The sequence below is a fragment of the Ranitomeya imitator genome, chromosome 4 (genome assembly GCF_032444005.1).
Source record: "Ranitomeya imitator isolate aRanImi1 chromosome 4, aRanImi1.pri, whole genome shotgun sequence".
NCBI lineage: Eukaryota > Metazoa > Chordata > Amphibia > Anura > Dendrobatidae > Ranitomeya > Ranitomeya imitator.
The window spans coordinates 544,307,256-544,326,796 of NC_091285.1; the positions used below are offsets into that span (position 1 = coordinate 544,307,256).

Here is a 19,541-nt window from a genome sequence, read left to right on the forward strand (position 1 = left end):
ACCTGACGAACAATCATTTTGCTTGTTCATTGGGTGATCGACAGCTTGTTTACGCTGCCTTTTTATTGGGAAACAAGTGTTTTATTTTTCCAGTAAATTAGTCTTATAAGCCAAAACATTCTTTTATGTTGGTGAAAGTATACTTTGTCTGAATATTAAGGAAAAACATTATTCTTGTGTTCGATGTTTAGTACTGACTCTTTTCCTCTAGATACAGAAGTACAGTGCGAACATGAATTTTCTTTCCTAAATACACAACAGATGGATAATAACTAAAAGCCATAGTGGAAGCTTTTTACTTAAAAATCCTAGTGATGTTATTTATGGGGCTCCTTTTGTTTCATCTTGTGGCGGCGATCAGACGCTGATTTCTCTTGGTGTTTTATTATGGACATAACTTTTCCTTTTCATAACCAGTTGTGTGTAATAGCCGGGAGAGGAGACATTGAAAAGATAAAACTGTCTGAAACCAAAGTCCTTCAAAATGCTATCATAAACTGAATTACAATATACTTGTACAGGTTCAAATAGTAATTTCCCATGGCCACTTCTATTCCAATTAATTATATGTCAATGACACCTACAGAAAATTACTATTTCCCTTCACCTTCCTTCTTAAGATCCACTGGCTTAGTTATTTTAAGCAAACAATTGTGTTTTTGAACAGTTTATCATGCTGGATGCATTGTACATGTTATGTGCACTGTCTGGTTGGACATAACAGAAAGTATACATTTGAGGCCTCATTCACCTGGTCCGTGTTTAAACACCTATATGAAAAAATCATACCGGTGTCATCAGTATTTACCATCAGGTTGTCATCAGTGTATGGTCAGTGTGTCCATTGTTACCATCAGTGTGTCATCAGTGTACGGTCTGTGTGTCCATTGTTACCATCAGTGTGTCATCAGTGTACGGTCTGTGTGTCCATTGTTACCATCAGTGTGTCATCAGTGTACGGTCTGTGTGTCCATTGTTACCATCAGTGTGTCATCAGTGTACGGTCTGTGTGTCCGATTTTATTATCAGTGTGTCATCAGAGTACGGTCTGTGTGTCCGTTCTTACCATCAGTGTCATCAGTGTATTGGATCAGTTTGTCATTGGTGTTTTTCATGGATGAATAAAGAAATACATAAATGACAAGGCTTCTCCTATACTTTGCAATGTTAAGCACGTACAGTACCCGAATGGTGTTTTTCATGGATCTATAGACTTTTATTATCCCTTGTCATCTATGCTGTCTGAAAAAATGAACATGTGAACAACATCATAGATTATAAGGGTACATGTTGCATTCGTTAAAAAAAAACAGATAGAACATGTACGTCCAACACGGACATCTGCATATGGGCTAAATGAAACTTGTAAGGATTATACAGGTTGTCATAGCCATCAGTGTAAATCAGAAGAAATGCCTTCATCGCTCTTCATATTCCTGTTATAACTAGTGAGAGCTATCAAAAATGATCTATACAGTACTGCCAGGAAATCCTCAGCGAATGTTCTAGTATCCATCAACCCATCAATTCATGACAGAATATTTTAAGAGGTTTTCTTATCAAGAATGATGTCATATTGCTAGGATATACCATCAATATGTGATCTCTACAAGTCTCGCTTCCCGTGTGATCATAACCACATCTAAACATGACCTTGGTCCCATTGGCTTTTAAGAAGAATAGAAGGTCACCTTGTCAGCAAACTCTGCCTGGCATTGCAGCTTAGTCCCATTCCAGTTAATGGGTCAATGGCCCATACCAGACATAGACTGCACCGCCGCTGTGTCTGGTAAAAGCCATAGTGGCGCTGAGATACAATGATCCCTTCATTACTCTGATTAGTGGGAGTCTCAGTTGTCATTTATGACATTAATGCAATATCCACTCTGACTACTCAGCAAATGATGGCAATCTTGAATGAAACACCTTGATTATTAGTAATCTATATATATAATTGTTTAAGGGTTTGTCTGTCTGTCCTGGAAATTCCGCGTTGCTGATTGGTCGAGGCCGCCAGGCCTTGACCAATCAGTGACGCGCACAGTCCATGAGGCCAGCTGGCCTCGACCAATCAGCGATGGGCACAGTCTGCCGCGAATTCTGGAATCATCATTGTCCTCCACTGCTGTCAAGTGCCACCATTGTGTTGTCTAAGGGTCTAATTGTCTGTCTGTCTCGGATACCAGCCAATCAGCGATATTAGTGCGGGATTTAAACACCACTGACAGCACAAAATACATACATACATACATACATACATACATATTCTAGAATACCCAATGCGTTTGAATCGGGCCAACATCTAGTAATAATAATAATCATCATCATTTCAGTTCGGACTGCTAACATTTAGCAACTGACTGGTTGCAGATAATTGTTGACCACAGATATATCAGCTACTAACTTTTTCAACTGTATCTTTGGGTTACTACAGCATTGTGGGGTCACTTGAATAAAAAACCATTTTTTTGCAACATCCAGATCTGTTCTTGATCACCTGATCGAACCACATGCAAAATTTTGACTAACTGCTGCCAAACATCAAAAATTCTAACTCTAATATCATTGTCTCTATCGGTCAGAATATCAGAGGTTAAATTGTAATCTTTTATACGTACATTGTTCTTTTTTTCCATTTATTTTCAATTTTTAATTATAACCTTCCATAATGTAGCAGAAATAATTGGGTAAGCATTAGAAATAAGATAGAAAAACTATAAAATTTGTAACAATTAGTGTTGAGCGATACCGTCCGATACTTGAAAGTATCGGTAGCGGATAGTATCGGCCGATACCCGAAAAATATCGGATATCGCCGATACCGATATCCGATACCAATACAAGTCAATGGGACACCAAGTATCGGAAGGTATTCTGATGGTTCCCAGGGTCTGAAGGAGAGAAAACTCTCCTTCAGGCCCTGGGATCCATATTAAGGTGTAAAATAAAGAATTAAAATAAAAAATATTGATATATTCACCTCTCCGGCGGCCCCTGGACATCACGCTGGTAACCGGCAGGCTTTTTTGTTTAAAATGAGCGCCTTTAGGACCTGCGAATGACGTCGCGGCTTCTGATTGGTCGTGTGCCGCTCATGTGACCGCCACGTGACCAATCAGAAGCCGCGACGTCATTCGCAGGTCCTTAATTCCTAGAATTAGGAGTTTAGTGAATGAGAATGACGTCGCGGCTTCTGATTGGTTGCGTGGCGGTCACATGAGCGGCACGCGACCAATCAGAAGCCGCGACGTCATTCGCAGGTCCTAAAGGCGCTCATTTTAAACAAAGAAGCCTGCCGGTTACCAGCGTGATGTCCAGGGGCCGCCGGAGAGGTGAATATATCAATATTTTTTATTTTAATTCTTTATTTTACACATCCCTATGGATCCGATACCGATACCCGATACCACAAAAGTATCGGATCTCGGTATCGGAATTCCGATACCCGATACTTGCGGTATCAGAATGCTCAACACTAGTAACAATTAACTATCATCCTCAAAAGTGCTAATCAGGCTTTCCAAGGATTTCCCTCTTGTATATCATTGCACAGTTGGAATAGTAAGATTCTTCCTTTAATTTTACATACATTAATTAGAAAAACAAAAATGGCATTAGCAAAAGTCAGTAACAAAAGAAGAGAGAGTAAAATACAATATGGTTTCTTTTCTCCTTTTTTTTATTTTTTTTCCTCTATAGCGATGTACTGCGGAAAAGTGAAGAGTGGTAACAGAATACTTGGGCATCCGGCCATGAGAAACCATTTTCTCTTGCTTTCACATCCATTTTTCGCTGTGTTATCATAGACCTTATTTTAGTAAACACTTTCAATTTAATGCTGAGCACTTATCGTCATCATTGGGGGAGTATTAAGCGCCTGCCGAAGAACATCACTGACAAATTCTACATTCTTTTAACAAATCTATTGTTTCCCCTAATCTTTCATGCATTATGTAAAGTGAATATCTATAAATCGTATTGATTAAAAAACAAAAATACCAATCTAGAAAAAGAAGCCACTCTGCAAAAATTGAGATGTGCGTGTTTCAGATGGATAGTGCAGTTTCGAAATGATGAATAGGGTAAAAAAGGCAATGTCTCATATACTGGCTATACTAAAGGAAAACTCCACTTAAGTTTGGTTTAGTAAAATCATATTTGAGCTATGCTGCTGGAATATTCATCCCAATATATTTCTGTCATTAGTAATTTAGAGCTAAGTAGATGCATGCATATATAGACATTTTGCAAATTAATCTAGAACATTCTCTTTATCTGTTTTTTTAAATGACCCTTCATTCTGGCATTGAATAGTAATTATAGATTTGTCAGTTTCCATTTGCCTCCTTCTACCTTCTCTGCTAAGATATTCATTCTGGTTCTCCAACAGACAAGGTGGCCATCACAGTGCATAGGCATTGGTGGGAAGTCTGAACCACACCGCCACAACACAGGAAAGGCGGGGGAGTTGTGTTTTATACTTACTACTGCACTCTCCAAGATATTGCATTAGCAATTTTGGCTAGCGGAAGGTCAATATGGTGGTCTCTGAAGAGGGAGCAGCAGGTGAATAACAAATATGGTGACAAGTAAATGACATATCTATAGGCAGGGTGGAGGGTCGCTTTCAGCCCCAACTACGGCCTACACAACCTATAGCAGAGTATAGTTTTATCCTGTATACACAGAAAATATATATTATTGTACAATGACCTAGCTCCAAACAACAATCAGTTTATTTTCAGACAAAATATTTGTTCTTATTAGTAGATTTTAATTAATACATTTTTGTTCTTAGGACCAAGTGTAAACATTTACCTTCTTTGCAATTGGTCATGTATATATTTCCAAAACTTCTTATTATGCAAATAATAATAATCTTTATTTATATAACACCAACATATTCCGCAGAGTTTTACAATTCAACAGTTCATACACAACAGTCATAAGTAACAAAGTTAAAGATAATATAATAATTAAAGCTAAGATAATGATGACCCTGCCCGTAAGAGATTACAATCTATAATGAGTTGGGGGAGACACAAAGTACGTATTTACATTGATGGTCCAGCCATCTTGACGAAATGAAGGATAGATAGGGCTGCATGAGCGGGTCACCAGTCAGTATTTGTTTTGTTTGCATAGAATTTCCTGAAATTCATGATGTCATACAAATTTTAACATTTTGCGATTCGATTCATGATTTTCCCCCCAAAAAACTTGCCGGCACTATTTCCCACACTGCTTAAGCATCAGAAAGTAGGCTTATGTCATTTGGTGTTGCTGTTTGGCCTTCCCCTTGATGCCCTGCAACTGTGAAATCTATCTGATTATCGTACCTTGTACAGTGGTGGTCAGTAACTGGGACATCAGAAATCAGAGATTCCCAGTGGAGTACAGTCTGTACATCAGAGTGATTTTCGAACTCCCGAGTCACTGAGTAAGTCTCTCTCCTGCAGTGTGCAAGCAGGGTCCTCTCCTATTCTCTTTTATGTAGAGTGTAATCTCTTATGGTCAATGGGGTCCTCTCTCTCTACTATAGTCTGTAAGCTCTTATGGTCAGAGCAGTCCTCTCTTTTTTTCCTGTAGAGTGTCATCTCATATCATCAGTAGGGTCCTCTATTTTTCTCTCCTGTAAAGTGAAAACTCTTATAGTAAGTGGAGTCCTTACTCTCACAAGTAAAGTGTAAGCTCTTGTGGTCAGAGGGGTCCTCTCTCTCGTCTCCCATGTGTATTTTCCGAGCTCTTACAATATCTTTAGTATTGACATTCGCATAAAGTTTTTTTTCTTTGCAGATCAAAATTTGGGTAAAACTTTGGCATCCGATCTTGTCTACTTGTAATCGATCTTTACAACTCTGATCAATTTCCCTATAGTTGGTATCTTAGGACTTTAGTTCTCTTTATTTGAAAAGCTGGTTGATAAAATCACATTCATTGTGATGTCATCACTAGCATGAAACATGTTTCATTCACTGTGCCGTGATGTAATTTTGTCATGCAGGATTCCAAGCAAAGGGTAGTGAGTCAGCCAGTTTACTGCAGAGGGAGAATTGAATCAGTCATAAATAGCTATAAGATGCAATCATTTTTTTAACCCCTTCATGACCATGGGATTTTTCATTTTTCCGTGTTCGTATTTCACTCGCCTCCTTCCCAGAACCATAACTTTTTTATTTTTCCGTCAATTTGGCCATGTGAGGGCTTATTTTTTGCGAGACGAGTTGTACTTTTGAACGACATCATTGGTTTTAGCATGTCTTGTACTAGAAAACGGGAAAAAAATTCCAAGTGCGGTGAAATTGCAAAAAAAGTGCAATCTCACACTTGTTTTTTGTTTGGCTTTTTTGCTAGGTTCACTAAATGCTAAAACTGACTTGAAATTATGATTCTCCAGGTCAGTTCGAGTTCGTAGACACCTAACATGACTAGGTTATTTTTTATCTAAGTGGTAAAAAAAAATTCCAAACTTTGCTAATAAAAAAAAAAAAAATTGCGCCATTTTCCGATACTCGTAGCGTCTCCATTTTTCGTGATCTGGGGTCGGTTGAGGGCTTATTTTTTGCGTGCCAAGATGACGTTTTCAAAGATAGCATTTTGGTGCAGATACGTTCTTTTGATCGCCCGTTATTGCATTTTAATGCAATGTCGCGGCAACCAAAAAAAAGTAATTCTGGTGTTTCGAATTTTTTTCCCGCTACGCTATTTAGCGATCAGGTTAATGCTTTTTTTTAATTGATAGATCGGGCGATTCTGAGCGCGGCGATACCAAATATGTGTAGATTTGATATTTTTTTTATTGATTTATTTTGATTGGGGCGAAAGGGGGGTGATTTAAACTTTTATATTTTTTAACATTTTTTTCAACTTTTTTTTTTTACTTTTGCCATGCTTCAATAGCCTCCATGGGAAGCTAGAAGCAGGCACATCGCGATCGCCTCTGCTACATAGCAGCGATCTGCTGATCGCTGCTATGTAGCAGAAATGGAGGTGTGCTGTGAGCGCCGACCACAGGGTGGCGCTCACAGCCACCGGCGATCAGTAACCATAGAGGTCTCAAGGACCTCTATGGTTACAATGGAGACGCATCACCGACCCCCGATCATGTGACGGGGGTCGGCGATGACGTCATTTCTGGCCGCCCGGCAGGAAGCGGTAGTTAAATGCCGCTGTCTGCGTTTGACAGCGGCATTTAACTAGTTAATAGGTGGGGGCAGATCGCGATTCTGCCCGCGCCTATTATGGGCACATGTCAGCTGTTCAAAACAGCTGACATGTCCCGGCTTTGGTGCGGGCTCACCGCGGAGCCATGCATCAAAGCAGGGGATCTGACCTTGGACGTACTATCCCGTCCAAGGTCAGATAGGGGTTAATATTAGGAATTTAATTGATAATGATGCTATTTCGTAATAATGTATTAGCTCAAAACTGATTTATTTATTATTGAAGCTAGCCTATTTTTTGGGAAGACACAGTATATTAAGATGGCATTGACAATTTGATTTTACTGTTGAATTTTTTTGATATCCTGCATGTAACTGTATGTTCAGGCTAGAATTGATGCAATCTGCTCTTGTAGACGATTGTATACAGCCTTGTTGTTTTTCATTCTTTCATCTAGTACTCTGTGTTCACATTGGTTCATGGTGGGTAGAACATCCCTGCCGCTCAATTACGGTATGTGTGGGAAGTCAGCAATTGAAGTTCAGATCTCACTTTGCCACCTCCTTGGTGATGTTCATCACATTCAGTCAGTTTAATTACCATTCCTATACAGAATTGTATTCCTGCAGTCATTTCACACAGCTTTAAGCTCTTTTTTCTATCCTCACTATCAGAATTAAAAAAATTATATTGGACCAAGCACATATCAATGTAGCGCTGAGAAGAATATAAGTAAGGAAAGGTGAAGTGAGCTGGCAGAACAAGTAGCTTCATCACATTTAAAAAATGTACTTTATTTGACTTCGACAGTTAATTATGGAGAAAAAGAGATAGCTAGTACTGAAAGCTGCCAACTGCTGGTTCTCACAATATGCTGCCCCAGTTCATCTGTCATTGCGATGTTCCCCATGATAATGCTTCTGCATAATGGCTCCTCTAGGCTCATCGGATTTGTGTATTTGCTGTAACTTTACCATTTCCCAAATTGGTGAACATGTATATGAATATCTATATCACTAAAGGTGTGACCATGACATGAAAAACTGATCTCACCAGGGTACAATATAAAAACATGTTTATTAAATAGTCTAAAAGACAATAACAAATAATAATAGAACAGGGTACTGGAACCACAAAACAAGGGACATCTCTGCCATGGGTGATCCCAAAACAATCGACTGACTGATACAATAATAATGTGTCATACAACTCAAGGATATAATGCCTTTATGTTTAACTGATTGAATAAAAAGATACACAAGCCTGCCTGGCTATAGGTATAAACATAACAGGGTAGCAATATGCTAATCTTCCAATTTACCCAGCAAACTATGTGTTCTTATAAATAGGCAAAACATCCATATCCTCTGCACAGGTAAGTATAATTCTAATGTTTATTATTAATTTTCTGCTTTTTCTACAGCTTACCCTTCCCATTCCATATATGTAAAGTTTGTGTTCAGGGTTCTGATGCAAGTTTGTGTCATGTCCGGCCCCCGAACTCAAACTTTACAAAAAACTCGGGTGAACCCTCAGAACCTGAACATCGGGGGGTTCACTCATCACAATTTAAAAGGAATCTATCACATGAAAGAGCGTTATTAATCTACAGACATAGGGTTAATCTGCAGATTGATAGCGTTTTGAACCTGCCTGGTACCAGCGATTAGACGGCTACTATCGGGAGGTAATTAACTTCATTCCTCTTGGTAACATTCGAGTTCCAGTCACAAGGTGGCACTGGCTCAGATTCCATCACCGCTCTGTGTATACAGTTGAAACCAGAAGTTTACGTACACTATATAAAAAGACACATGTGCATGTTTTTCTCAATATCTGACATGGAATCAGAATATACCTTTCCTATTTCAGGTCAATTAGGATTACCATAATTATTAATATTTGCCAAATGCCAGAATAATGAGTGAGAGATAGTGATGAGAGTGTGTACTCGTTGCTCGGGTTTTCCCTAACATGCTCGGGTGGTCTCCAAGTATTTATGACTGCTCAGAGATTAGGTTTTCATCGCCTCAGCATCATGATTTACAGCTATTAGCCAGCTTGATTACATGTGGGGATTACCTAGCAACCAGGCAACCCCCACATCTACTCAGCCTGGCTAATAGCTGTAAATCATTCAGCTGCCGTGATGAAAACTAAATCTCCGAACACTAACAAATATTCGGAGGTCACCCGAGCCTGCTCGGGAAAACCCAAGCAAGTAAACTCGCTCATCACTAGTGAGAGAGAATGTTTTGAAAGGACGGTACCGCGTTTGTTGATCATTAATTAATCAATGTAATGTAGCATAACATGCTGTTATAACCAAGTTTTGAATGCACATATTTTGTGTGTTATAGGAGTTTAAAAAAGGCACTGGGGACTGACATCTTGCTTTCACAGCAGCACAACACTATCAGTGTCATAATATGGCACCCCATGGTCATAAGAGATAACAGATCTCCTGCTGACCCTATCTATTGTAATGGAGCAGTCACTGTTGTAAACTGGGCACGCCTCTGTGGGCTGCACAATTCACAGTAGTGGGAGTGTTATGCTTCCATATTTATGGAGCCCTCAGATCTGCTAACTAAACATAAGCAGTACTGCTTCCAACAGAACAGATCCTAGATTGGGGGCTGACAGTAGTAAAATGCAGGAGAAAAGCCTGGCAGAATAGCAGAGACATCAAGGAGCAACAGTGTACCATTAGCATCATAGAAGTAGGAGCTGTCAGCTGTTAGGCAGGAGTTGTGATTCATCCCTTCCTAAGATAAGATAAAGAGCTGCAGTGAATGGCCAGGTGTTGTGGAGGGAGGTGAGAGAATCTTGTCACCTCAGTGAGAGAGACAGATGGGAGAGAGACAGTAACTGCTGGTGATAGCAGATCACAGGGCAGTCTCCAACAATATGGCGCTGCCCTGTGATGCTACTCTTCATTCTGCCCCAGGGATATTAGACCACCCAAAAGGGGAGGGAAATGGTGATGTCAGCAGTTACTGCCCCAATTTTGCTGCTAACAGTAAAGCTGGTAAGTCTTAGTATAGCTGCTTGAGGTCTAAAACAGAAAATGATCCCCCGGCGATAAATATATATATTTGTAAAAAAAATATAATATTTTTCATATAGAAATGTTTGCGAACAGTGCAAACATTGCATTAATACATTTCAATTACTATTTTAAGCTTAATTTCACAAAAAAACAAACTACAAGAAAACTGGGGGCACCTTCCCTTTAAGACATTTTTATTACTTACTGCAAAGTCAAAAGTTTACATACACTAAGATTAGTATGCTTCTAAACAATTCTGGTCTGCCTATATGATGATGTCATGTGTTTTGAACCTTCTGATAGATTTTTTGGCAGCATCTGAGTTAAGGTTCAGCTTTACCTGGACTTTTACCAATGTTTAGTGGCAGACCAAAAAATAAATATGGTAATTGTTAACAATATAATAATAGATTATAATCACATAACTACAGTAAATTGAATGTGATTATTTCATCCTTGCTTTGCTGCTTCCTCTTAATCTTCCTTCAGTGCCTCTGCTCTTCTCAGTTGTGTTACACCTCCATTATATTTCATAGTTACTATAGAAGATTTGAAACAATGAAACTGCCCTCCACTCCTCCATAACTACTTGTATATAAACCAGTTTTATTCTGTGAGCTGATCGATCACTGGAAGATAACTAAACAGAGGAACTCTTGCTCTCGGCTACTTCTGCGTCTTCTGTAATGAGCAGGACGGTGCGGACTTCACTGCCACCCTATACAATCTATTCTCCATGAAAGTTGTTCTACTGAAGCAGAATGGGCTGAAGATAAATTATCTCAATTTGCTGACATCTTATATGTCATAATTAATTGATCAATTAACTAAATTTCCTCAAATATTATGTAATAACTAGTGATGAGAGAGTGTACTCGTCGCTCGGGTGGTCCCCGAGTATTCATTAGTGTTCAGAGATTGTTTTCCTTGCAGCAGCTGCATGATTTGCAACTACTAGACAGCTTGATTACATGTGGGGATTACCTAGCAACCAGGCAACCCCCACATGTACTCAAGCTGGCAAGCAGCCATAAATCATGCAGTTGCATCAACAAATACTAAATCAACGAACACTAACAAATACTCGGAGACCACCTGAGCATGCTTGGGAAAACCCGAGCAACGAGTATACTCACTCATCACTAGTAATAACTTATTTTTAGTTCCCAAAATGCAAGTTAATTAATTTAGTAACTCAATTTCCCAAAATATGAATGAATAATTTATTAGTATATTAACACCATGACCCAAAATGTATAATGGCGCTTTCAATCTTTTAGGCCTCATGTACATGGCAATTCTGTCTTCATGGAGCATGTAGAGCGGCACAGGTTCTTACACCTCCGTGAAGCACTGCATAACTCACTAAAAGCAATGCTATCAGGAAAAATACTTTTCCAATAATTCATGTGATGCTGCATTAGATAATTACTTAGGCCTCATGTAGTCTAGGGGCCCTTAGATTTATAACACAACGTTTACATGAAGCCACCTTAAAAATATGGAGCCACCTAAAAAACAGAATATCCCTTGACTGCATCATTTACAGTTTTATGACTTTGTTCCTTACTTTACTGAGAAGCATAAAGCATGAATATTTATTGCTAAAAGAATTGTTCCCTTTCCGTCAATGTTAATCCCTGGGTGCAGATTATTATGTAAAAGCAAACCATACTGTGCTCACCTTCCCTGAGTTCAATGTGACACTTGCTGCTCCACCCATTGTCTGGCTTTGGCTGCAGCTTTGATGTAGCGTCAACGACGCAGCAGTCAATCGGTAAGCTCCGCAGTTCTGAGTAGGGCATTCCCATGTAAATAGTACACCCCATTTAGAGCCACTGAGCTCACTGATTAGCTGCCACACTGTAAAGATATCAACACTTCAGCCTAAGTTAGATACCGGTAGCAGCAGTGAGACCTACTGGTGGATCCAAAGAAAAGTATAGCTCATATCCATATCTAGTACAGCACATAGTTAGTTTTTCTAGATTAACTTGCCCCCCCCCAAAATTTAATTTCACTAAAAAGGAACAACCCTTTATCGGTTTGTACTTTGTTATGGTGTTTTCAGCTAGCTACAAGATAGGTGATACCGTGCGGATCACAGAAACCAGGGTTCAGGAAAGTTTTCCAGTATTCTTAATGACAAGAATATGTCCGTTTTCAGCATTATTATAACATTTAAAAATACTTTTGGGGACTACTTGGATCCATTGGATATTTCATAACTGAGTATCTGTCTTTATGTTTTACCACAATTATCATCCACATCATCATCCTTCCCATCAATGTAATCATTACATCAGTTTTGCTGTCCATTTGCATTGGTTAATTTGGCAGGTTGTTTTGCCCATGTTCTGGCTCCAAATACATTTTTTTATTTAATGCCAAATTGATATGCTCATTTCATGTTTCTTATCTACTATCGTGAAATCGGCTTTTAAGATTTTTTTTGTAGGTTAATTTAGTGTTTTCTATATGGGAAAATGTTTCCAAATTGCAGTACCATGACATGAACGAGCTCCTCTGGCACATATGTTATGTGGATGATGAAATATTTTTATTTTTGCTTGCTTTTTTTGTGTTTTTTTATTGCCATCATCGTTGACTTACTGTCTGTCTCTTATTTCTTAAATTTTAAAGGAAAATATTTAAAAGTGTAATTAAAAATGATGGCTCTTTTCTAATTATATCAAATTGTGTAATATGCATTACAGATGAAAATTCCCTTTGACTTTTTTTAACTTGTCACTTTAATTCTTACTGAACTAATTTATTTCATACCAAAAAAAATAAATAAAAAATAAATTACGTAATATTTATTTGCTTATTTTTTTCCTTAAAGTACCTTCCTATTTTTGTTTTTCCTTCCTTTATTTTGCCTTTGTTTTTTCTTTTTTTTTTTAGGTTTCAGAGAATATATGTTGAACACAATAAGCCTTCCCGGACACCCCAAACCTCTTAACCAAGGCATTTATGTTCACGACGTCGGTGTTTATTTCAGCAAAGGACGCCACGTCTTTTAAGCCGCTAAAGTTCCTTGTTTATGTTGTCAAGTTTAGGCTGTTCTCTCAAAATGTGAAGGGAGGCACAGAAAACTTTTGGATCAAGGTTTCACAAGACTGCACTAGTCCTCTGTTGTAAACTTTTAAATAAGACGGAAACATATTTCTGTCAAAAGATAAAATGTTGCTTTAACTACGGTAGCCACTGCTTTCAAAACTATCCAGACATGCCACAGCAACAGCAGCAGGAGCAGCAACTTATAATAAATCAAGGGAGACAGACTCGAAAGGAGCCATCTTTATAATAAACACTAGTTGTATTTGTTTAAAAAGAAAAAAAAAATCCTTAGTCGTGTTTTTCCTGTTCGGAATCTGTGTTTGAGTTTTCTGTGATCCTGTGACTTCACATCACCTTATTAATGATGTCATCACCCTTTGAAATGGCAACCTAAAGAGATCTCATAAAGCAGGGCCTTTTATGTCATGGAAGTCTCTAATTAATGAAGACTGGTAAGAAAAGGGCATCGTAGGTTTCTGGAACTGTACAAATGACATATGAGAAGTGAAATCTTACTTTTTTAACAGGAGAAATTGTAATTATTTTTCAATGAAATGTTTTACAAATCTTTTGTGCGTCAGAATTTTTATTATTTGTATTATTTTCTTTTCTAGGGATAAGCTATGTGTGGGTGGGGAGGGAGCAACACGGCGAGGACAAAATGAAACAATCTCCAAAAGCAATATTTGCTTTGTTTTACTTGGTCTTTTGTAGGGAAAGATGCATGGGAATGTACTTTGTTGTAGTCACCCTGTATAATTAAGAATGATTGATAACCTAAACAACATGAAACTGAAAGAACGACTGTCTTCGTTGCCCCAGGGCAACCAATCACTTTCATAGCTTTTATTCCATATTTTGCTGTTGAAAAATGAAAGCTGCATTGCGATTGGTTGCTGTTGGCAATATAAAGAGTAATCGTTGCTTTAATTTTTATCTCATGAATCAATAGTACAAATGGAAATAAGAAACTCAGAATTGAGAATTTTGATAATTGTGGCATGGAGAGAAAGAAGAACTACCAAATGTCGGCTTGTGGCATCCTAACCACCTCAAGCAAACCATAGTAAACAACATCCCATATTAGTATTAGGGACAAAGAGGCATAGGCAAAAAAAAATTAAAATTCAATCTTTTGTTCAAAAATTAAGTTAAAAATGTCTAAAATTATAACAAGAGCGAATTGTTCAAACAGGTAAAAAGGGCTGGGAATGAAAACAAAGGTCAGTGACAATGATAAAGTAGCCTATGCCTCTTTGTCCCGAATACTAATATTGGATTTTGTTTATTATAGAGAGAAATAAGTAGATTTTTCTGATAAGATATATTAAAAAGTTGCTGATTTTCACATGTACTATTGATTTATGAAATAGAAATTAAAATGACAGTAACTCTTTAAGTCCCTTTTACATGAGCTGATATGAGCTGATAGCTGGCAAGTGAGCATTCATGCGACTGATTAAAGGGAACTTTCACCAGAAAAAAACGCTATTAACCTGCAGTTTAACCCAATAACAGCATTAATATCGTGCCCGGCACCTGCACTTAGCTGAACGCTGTGGGGAGAAAATGAACTTTATTCACCCCGGCAGCATTTGGGCTTCAGTCCCTGGTCTGAGTAAACAGAGTGGCGACTGTAACCGCACCCCTGGCACTGACGGACATCCAGCCCCAATATAGAGTGAGTGTCAATCAGGACCAAGGGGGTCGGTTACAGCCGCCACTCTCAATACTCAGAGCTGTGACTTAACTTGCGCCAGCACTGCTCCTATGTCTGAAGCATGAACCGTGCCAGGGAGAATAAAGTTCATTTTTTACCTGCATCGTTCAGCTAGGTGCAGGCATCGGGCAGGTTACTAGCCTTATTAACCTGCAGTTTAACCTCACATCTAAAGGTTAATAGCATTTTTTCTGGTGACAAGTTCCCTTAAATTGCCCCTGTAAACATGCCGACAATCACCCGACTAACAATGAAAATGAAAATGTTCTTTTCATTGGGTGATTTGCTTTCTATTACTGTATAAATATCATCATTATCAGCAGCACATTGATCTGTGTAAATAAGGGAGGTGCTTCTGATAACAGGATACTGTATGGACATAGAACGATTGCGTCAGCCATTATTATTTCTAGAGGCGATCAAATCTAATATCATATTCATCATATAACACAGATTTTACAGAATAATTTGACTTGCATTGAAGTTATTTAATGCAAAATGAATGTTCCTTAGAGTGTTCTCGTTTATCTCTAGACATCTGAGCATAAAAACCATAGGATTTAAAATAAAAATGAAAAAAATAATACTTAGCTTATTGCTCACTTGACACCCTGCAGCCTGCCCTCGGGTCTCTGGTGTCTCATCTTATTCCTATCTCCATCATGCACATTCTCCTTTGTCCTCTTCACTCCAGGCAATGGATGTTGGCTTGTCCATGCTTCTGATGTTACTTTTTGCCACTCAGGCGATGTGAATAGTAACATCATGATGTCAATGACATGTGCCATGGTGGCATAGTGAGCAGTGACGTCCAAAGCCAAGTTGAACGAAAACCAGCGTCTGGAGTGAAGAGGTCAAAGTAGGATGTGCATGACAGTGAAGGAGAAAAGAAGAGAATCAGAGGATCAGACAGTAGGATACAGTAGGGGCAGCGGGACAGGTAAGTAGTGAGCTAAGTATTATTATTTTCTTTACCCTTTTGCCATGTCCTATACAGTTCAGGAAAATGACAGCTGCAGCTTGCTGCTGCTTATCCAAATTTACGAGAATTCACCAAATTTATGAGAATGCAAATTTTGGTAAAATTAAAGAACTCAATTCTACTTGAATAAATTTACACATCTATAGTTCTGTCTCCATCAATGCTCCTCCGTGCAAACAAGCTGACGAATGAGAGCCAAAGAACGTGAATATAGTTGACTGGTGCCCGTTACTGCCATCATCGTGGCCAGTGTGAATCGGATAATAGACAGATTTATATTTATTTGCCCTATCATGTAGAAATTGCCATATTTATAAAATGGTGAGAGGAACATACAAGTTGCTTTAACAGGTAACAGTACAGTGTTATAAATTAGATCCATTGACTACATTTTTGACAATTCATGTAGAAGCAGGGTGAACATAGCAGAGTATGTCCATCTATACCAAGAGCTGAAAAAACCTTTATCATATAGAGATCTTATAGCCTCGTGCATACCGCTCCGTCATGCACACTGAGCCTGTGCAGTGGCACACAGAGATTATATACTGTCGTTCTGTTCACAGAGCCGTAGCCAATCCTTCTGTCACTGTTTGGTGCCGCCATATGGCATCATATTATCGCATATTCTCCCCTAGAGGCCATGCTTCTCGAGGAGTATATAACTTTTATATGGCATATGGCATGCCTAAGTAGGAATCTCCACATGTATTCAGGCTGTCTAGCTGCCCCAAATCATGCAGCTGCGGTGACACAAACTCGTATCATGCCGAAATACTCGCAGACCACCAGAACTTTGTCAAAAATACATTGTATCTGCTTCACTGCTCAGCACACAAATCCAGAACCCCTGTAAACATATCAGAAATTCTGCAGCTAGATAGAATTATCATTTGTGTCAACAAATCCATAGACTTTTATTTGTAGAAATGATCATGAAATATCTACCAAACTACGTCTTTCCCATGTGATAGTGAATTAAAACAAGTAGTATCAAGCAGGATCAGACTAACGGCCCACTAAGTCCATCAGCCTGGAAATACCCAAATAATCTTAAAGTAAGAGTGCAAAAATCCAAGCCTGCGTTCCCTTGAACCGTTGTGCCTGAAAATGTGTCTGTTTGTATGTACATTTAGAAATATAACTACATATCAGACGAAAGCTATGTTTTGTATGATGATATAACCCAAATACAATTATTCCAAATAATGTAAAAAAAAAATGCATAGTAGAGAATTATTTTGCTCATATTACACATCAAATTTCTGCATACAATCTAGGGATATTTATAAAATAAAATGAAGATATTCTGCAAAAGAAACAAAATTGTATCCATTTCCATCTTATTATAGTTTATAATGCACTTATATTACATTTAAGAGAAATAAACATCATGGTTAATTTATATCAATTTGAGGGCAATTGTCAGAAGGTCCTATAAAATATTTGCCTTGTATACAGGAAATTATACTATAAATACCATACTATAAAAGGGTCATAGTTACAGAGGGATTGAGAAATTTTTCGTAAGTACATTTCTGTAAGTAGCCAACTTGCTGGTGAAAAGGGATTTGAAAAATTTCAATCTTTTTTGTATTGTATTCGAGACATAATACACTATATACAAAGCAGATAAGGTATAGTGAGTGACCAATGACAGCTTGGCTTTAATAGAGAATGTATCAGTACAATATAATAGCTTGTGTATTTGGCTATGTTTAATAATGTTAAGATCCATCTTTGTCTAACATTGGCTGTATTTACCAAAACCTAAGGCAATCCGGCTTTAGAAACTCAAGCATCAAACCAATCACACTTAGATGATCCACATAATAAAAAATAACAAATAAAACAATGTGCCCTAGAACATTATTGGGCAATAAAGAAGGGAAAGGAAAAGTGAAAATGTAATGAAATCTGTTTTATAATTAGGACATATAAGTAGGTCCACTTACCCCATATGGAGTGGTGAGCAGTAGAAAACATGTTCAAACTCTACCTTTCACTCCATTATCCATTATTTCTCTTAATCTTGGCTCTATATTTCCATATTACCTGTTCAAAACAAAACCCAAAAAAGGAAAACGATGAATCTATATACCTAACTAGACTCTGAAATCGAGAATAATAAGGAGCAATATTGAGCATTTTCAGACTATTTAGCATTGATGGTTGCAAATATACATCCAATACAATGATTTGTTTTTTGTTTATCTTCAACTCAACACACTTTGGTGATTTTATTAACCACCCTTGTTCCTCAAGAGGATAAAAATAAACTCCTTGAAGCATATTTATTGGATATAAACAGAAATCAATAAAATATTGGATGTGTCCAAGCAGAATTAGATGATTCAATGATGAGAGATGTTTATAAGGTGTCAATAAAGTTTTTTTCCCCACTAGTTGAGTTATTCTCGATTTGACCTATGAGATACGAAGTAATGGATTTGAATATACTAAACGAGTTATTCGCTTTTTCTCCCTTTTTTGCCATATATAATCTATAAATTTAAATTCGACCGTATTCATAATACATTCCCATCACGTTTATTTTGCAGTTTGCACTTTTTGCACTTTTAAACAAAGCAGGAAAAAAGCTTTTGCTGCTACCTGTAATTCAAGTAGAGAAAAAGTTTTTTATTGCCAAATTTATAGCTAACTCATACACATCTTCATATTTCAAGGATAGAATATATACCCATTATATACAAGAGGTGCTTATCAGGGCATGGTTCCACGTGGCGTATTTGCTGCGGATTGGATGCTACGTACAGCCGCAAGGTCCAATCCACAGCGTCCAGATGTTACAGCATAGTGGAGAGGATTTTAAGAAATCCCATTTCCACTATGCGTACAAAGACGCATGTGGCAAACCTGTGTATACGCACATGCGGTGTGTTTTTATAGACCGAAGCATGTCTATTTATCTTGCGGACACGAACAGGCTCCGCAAGATAAATATCACCGTTCTACAGTATGTATAGGATGTGGTCCATAGGTTGAAAGAGAAATTATATCTAAACTTTATAAGCTAATATTCCAGCATCGGAGATGAAAAATTACAAAATAAAAACTCGTCTCTGCAGCCACAATTCCAATATATGGCCAGGTTAAGGTCCTCTTTAAAGATAATTGGTAGCCGTTGTGTATAGCTATTTTGAATCCAGTAAAATATTGCAAACCGTGAGAACTGCTAGAAAAACAGCAATATATGATCATGAAGATTCATTATGCATCGTAGGCTGCATTTACACATCCTTGGTCATGTGTCTATTAGTGAAATGAACAGCACACTGGTCCATAGAGTTGCATTGATCCATATACACAACCATTTCAAAAATGGACTCAATGGATTCAATGGAGTCAATGGAGCAAGCCTTATTCTCATCCACTTTTTGGGTGAAACTCGGCCATTAAGTTTGTTGGGATCTGTCAACATGTTTAAAAGTAGAAGACATACCTTTCATGTCATTATTTCATCTGTTTTTCACTGTTCTAATGTTGAAGAGTTAATTATTTCATTCCGTTCCCTGCTGTTCTGTTGGTCAAAAATGACC

General features: G+C 37.9%; 1 protein-coding gene across 8 annotated transcripts in view; it reads left to right on the forward strand.

Moving 5' to 3' along the window:
• NTRK3 (neurotrophic receptor tyrosine kinase 3) overlaps positions 1-19,541 on the forward strand; it is a 1,162,015-nt gene that overhangs the window by 897,338 nt on the left and 245,136 nt on the right. The window contains exon 13 of one of the 8 annotated variants that reach the window (XM_069766247.1): positions 13,124-13,848. The exons of the other annotated variants lie outside the window; for them this stretch is intronic. Within the exon in view, the coding sequence (XP_069622348.1) occupies positions 13,124-13,242 (119 nt within the window). The 3' untranslated portion in view covers positions 13,243-13,848. Of the gene's footprint in view, positions 1-13,123; positions 13,849-19,541 lie in introns of those variants that run through there. 8 annotated transcript variants of the gene reach the window in all.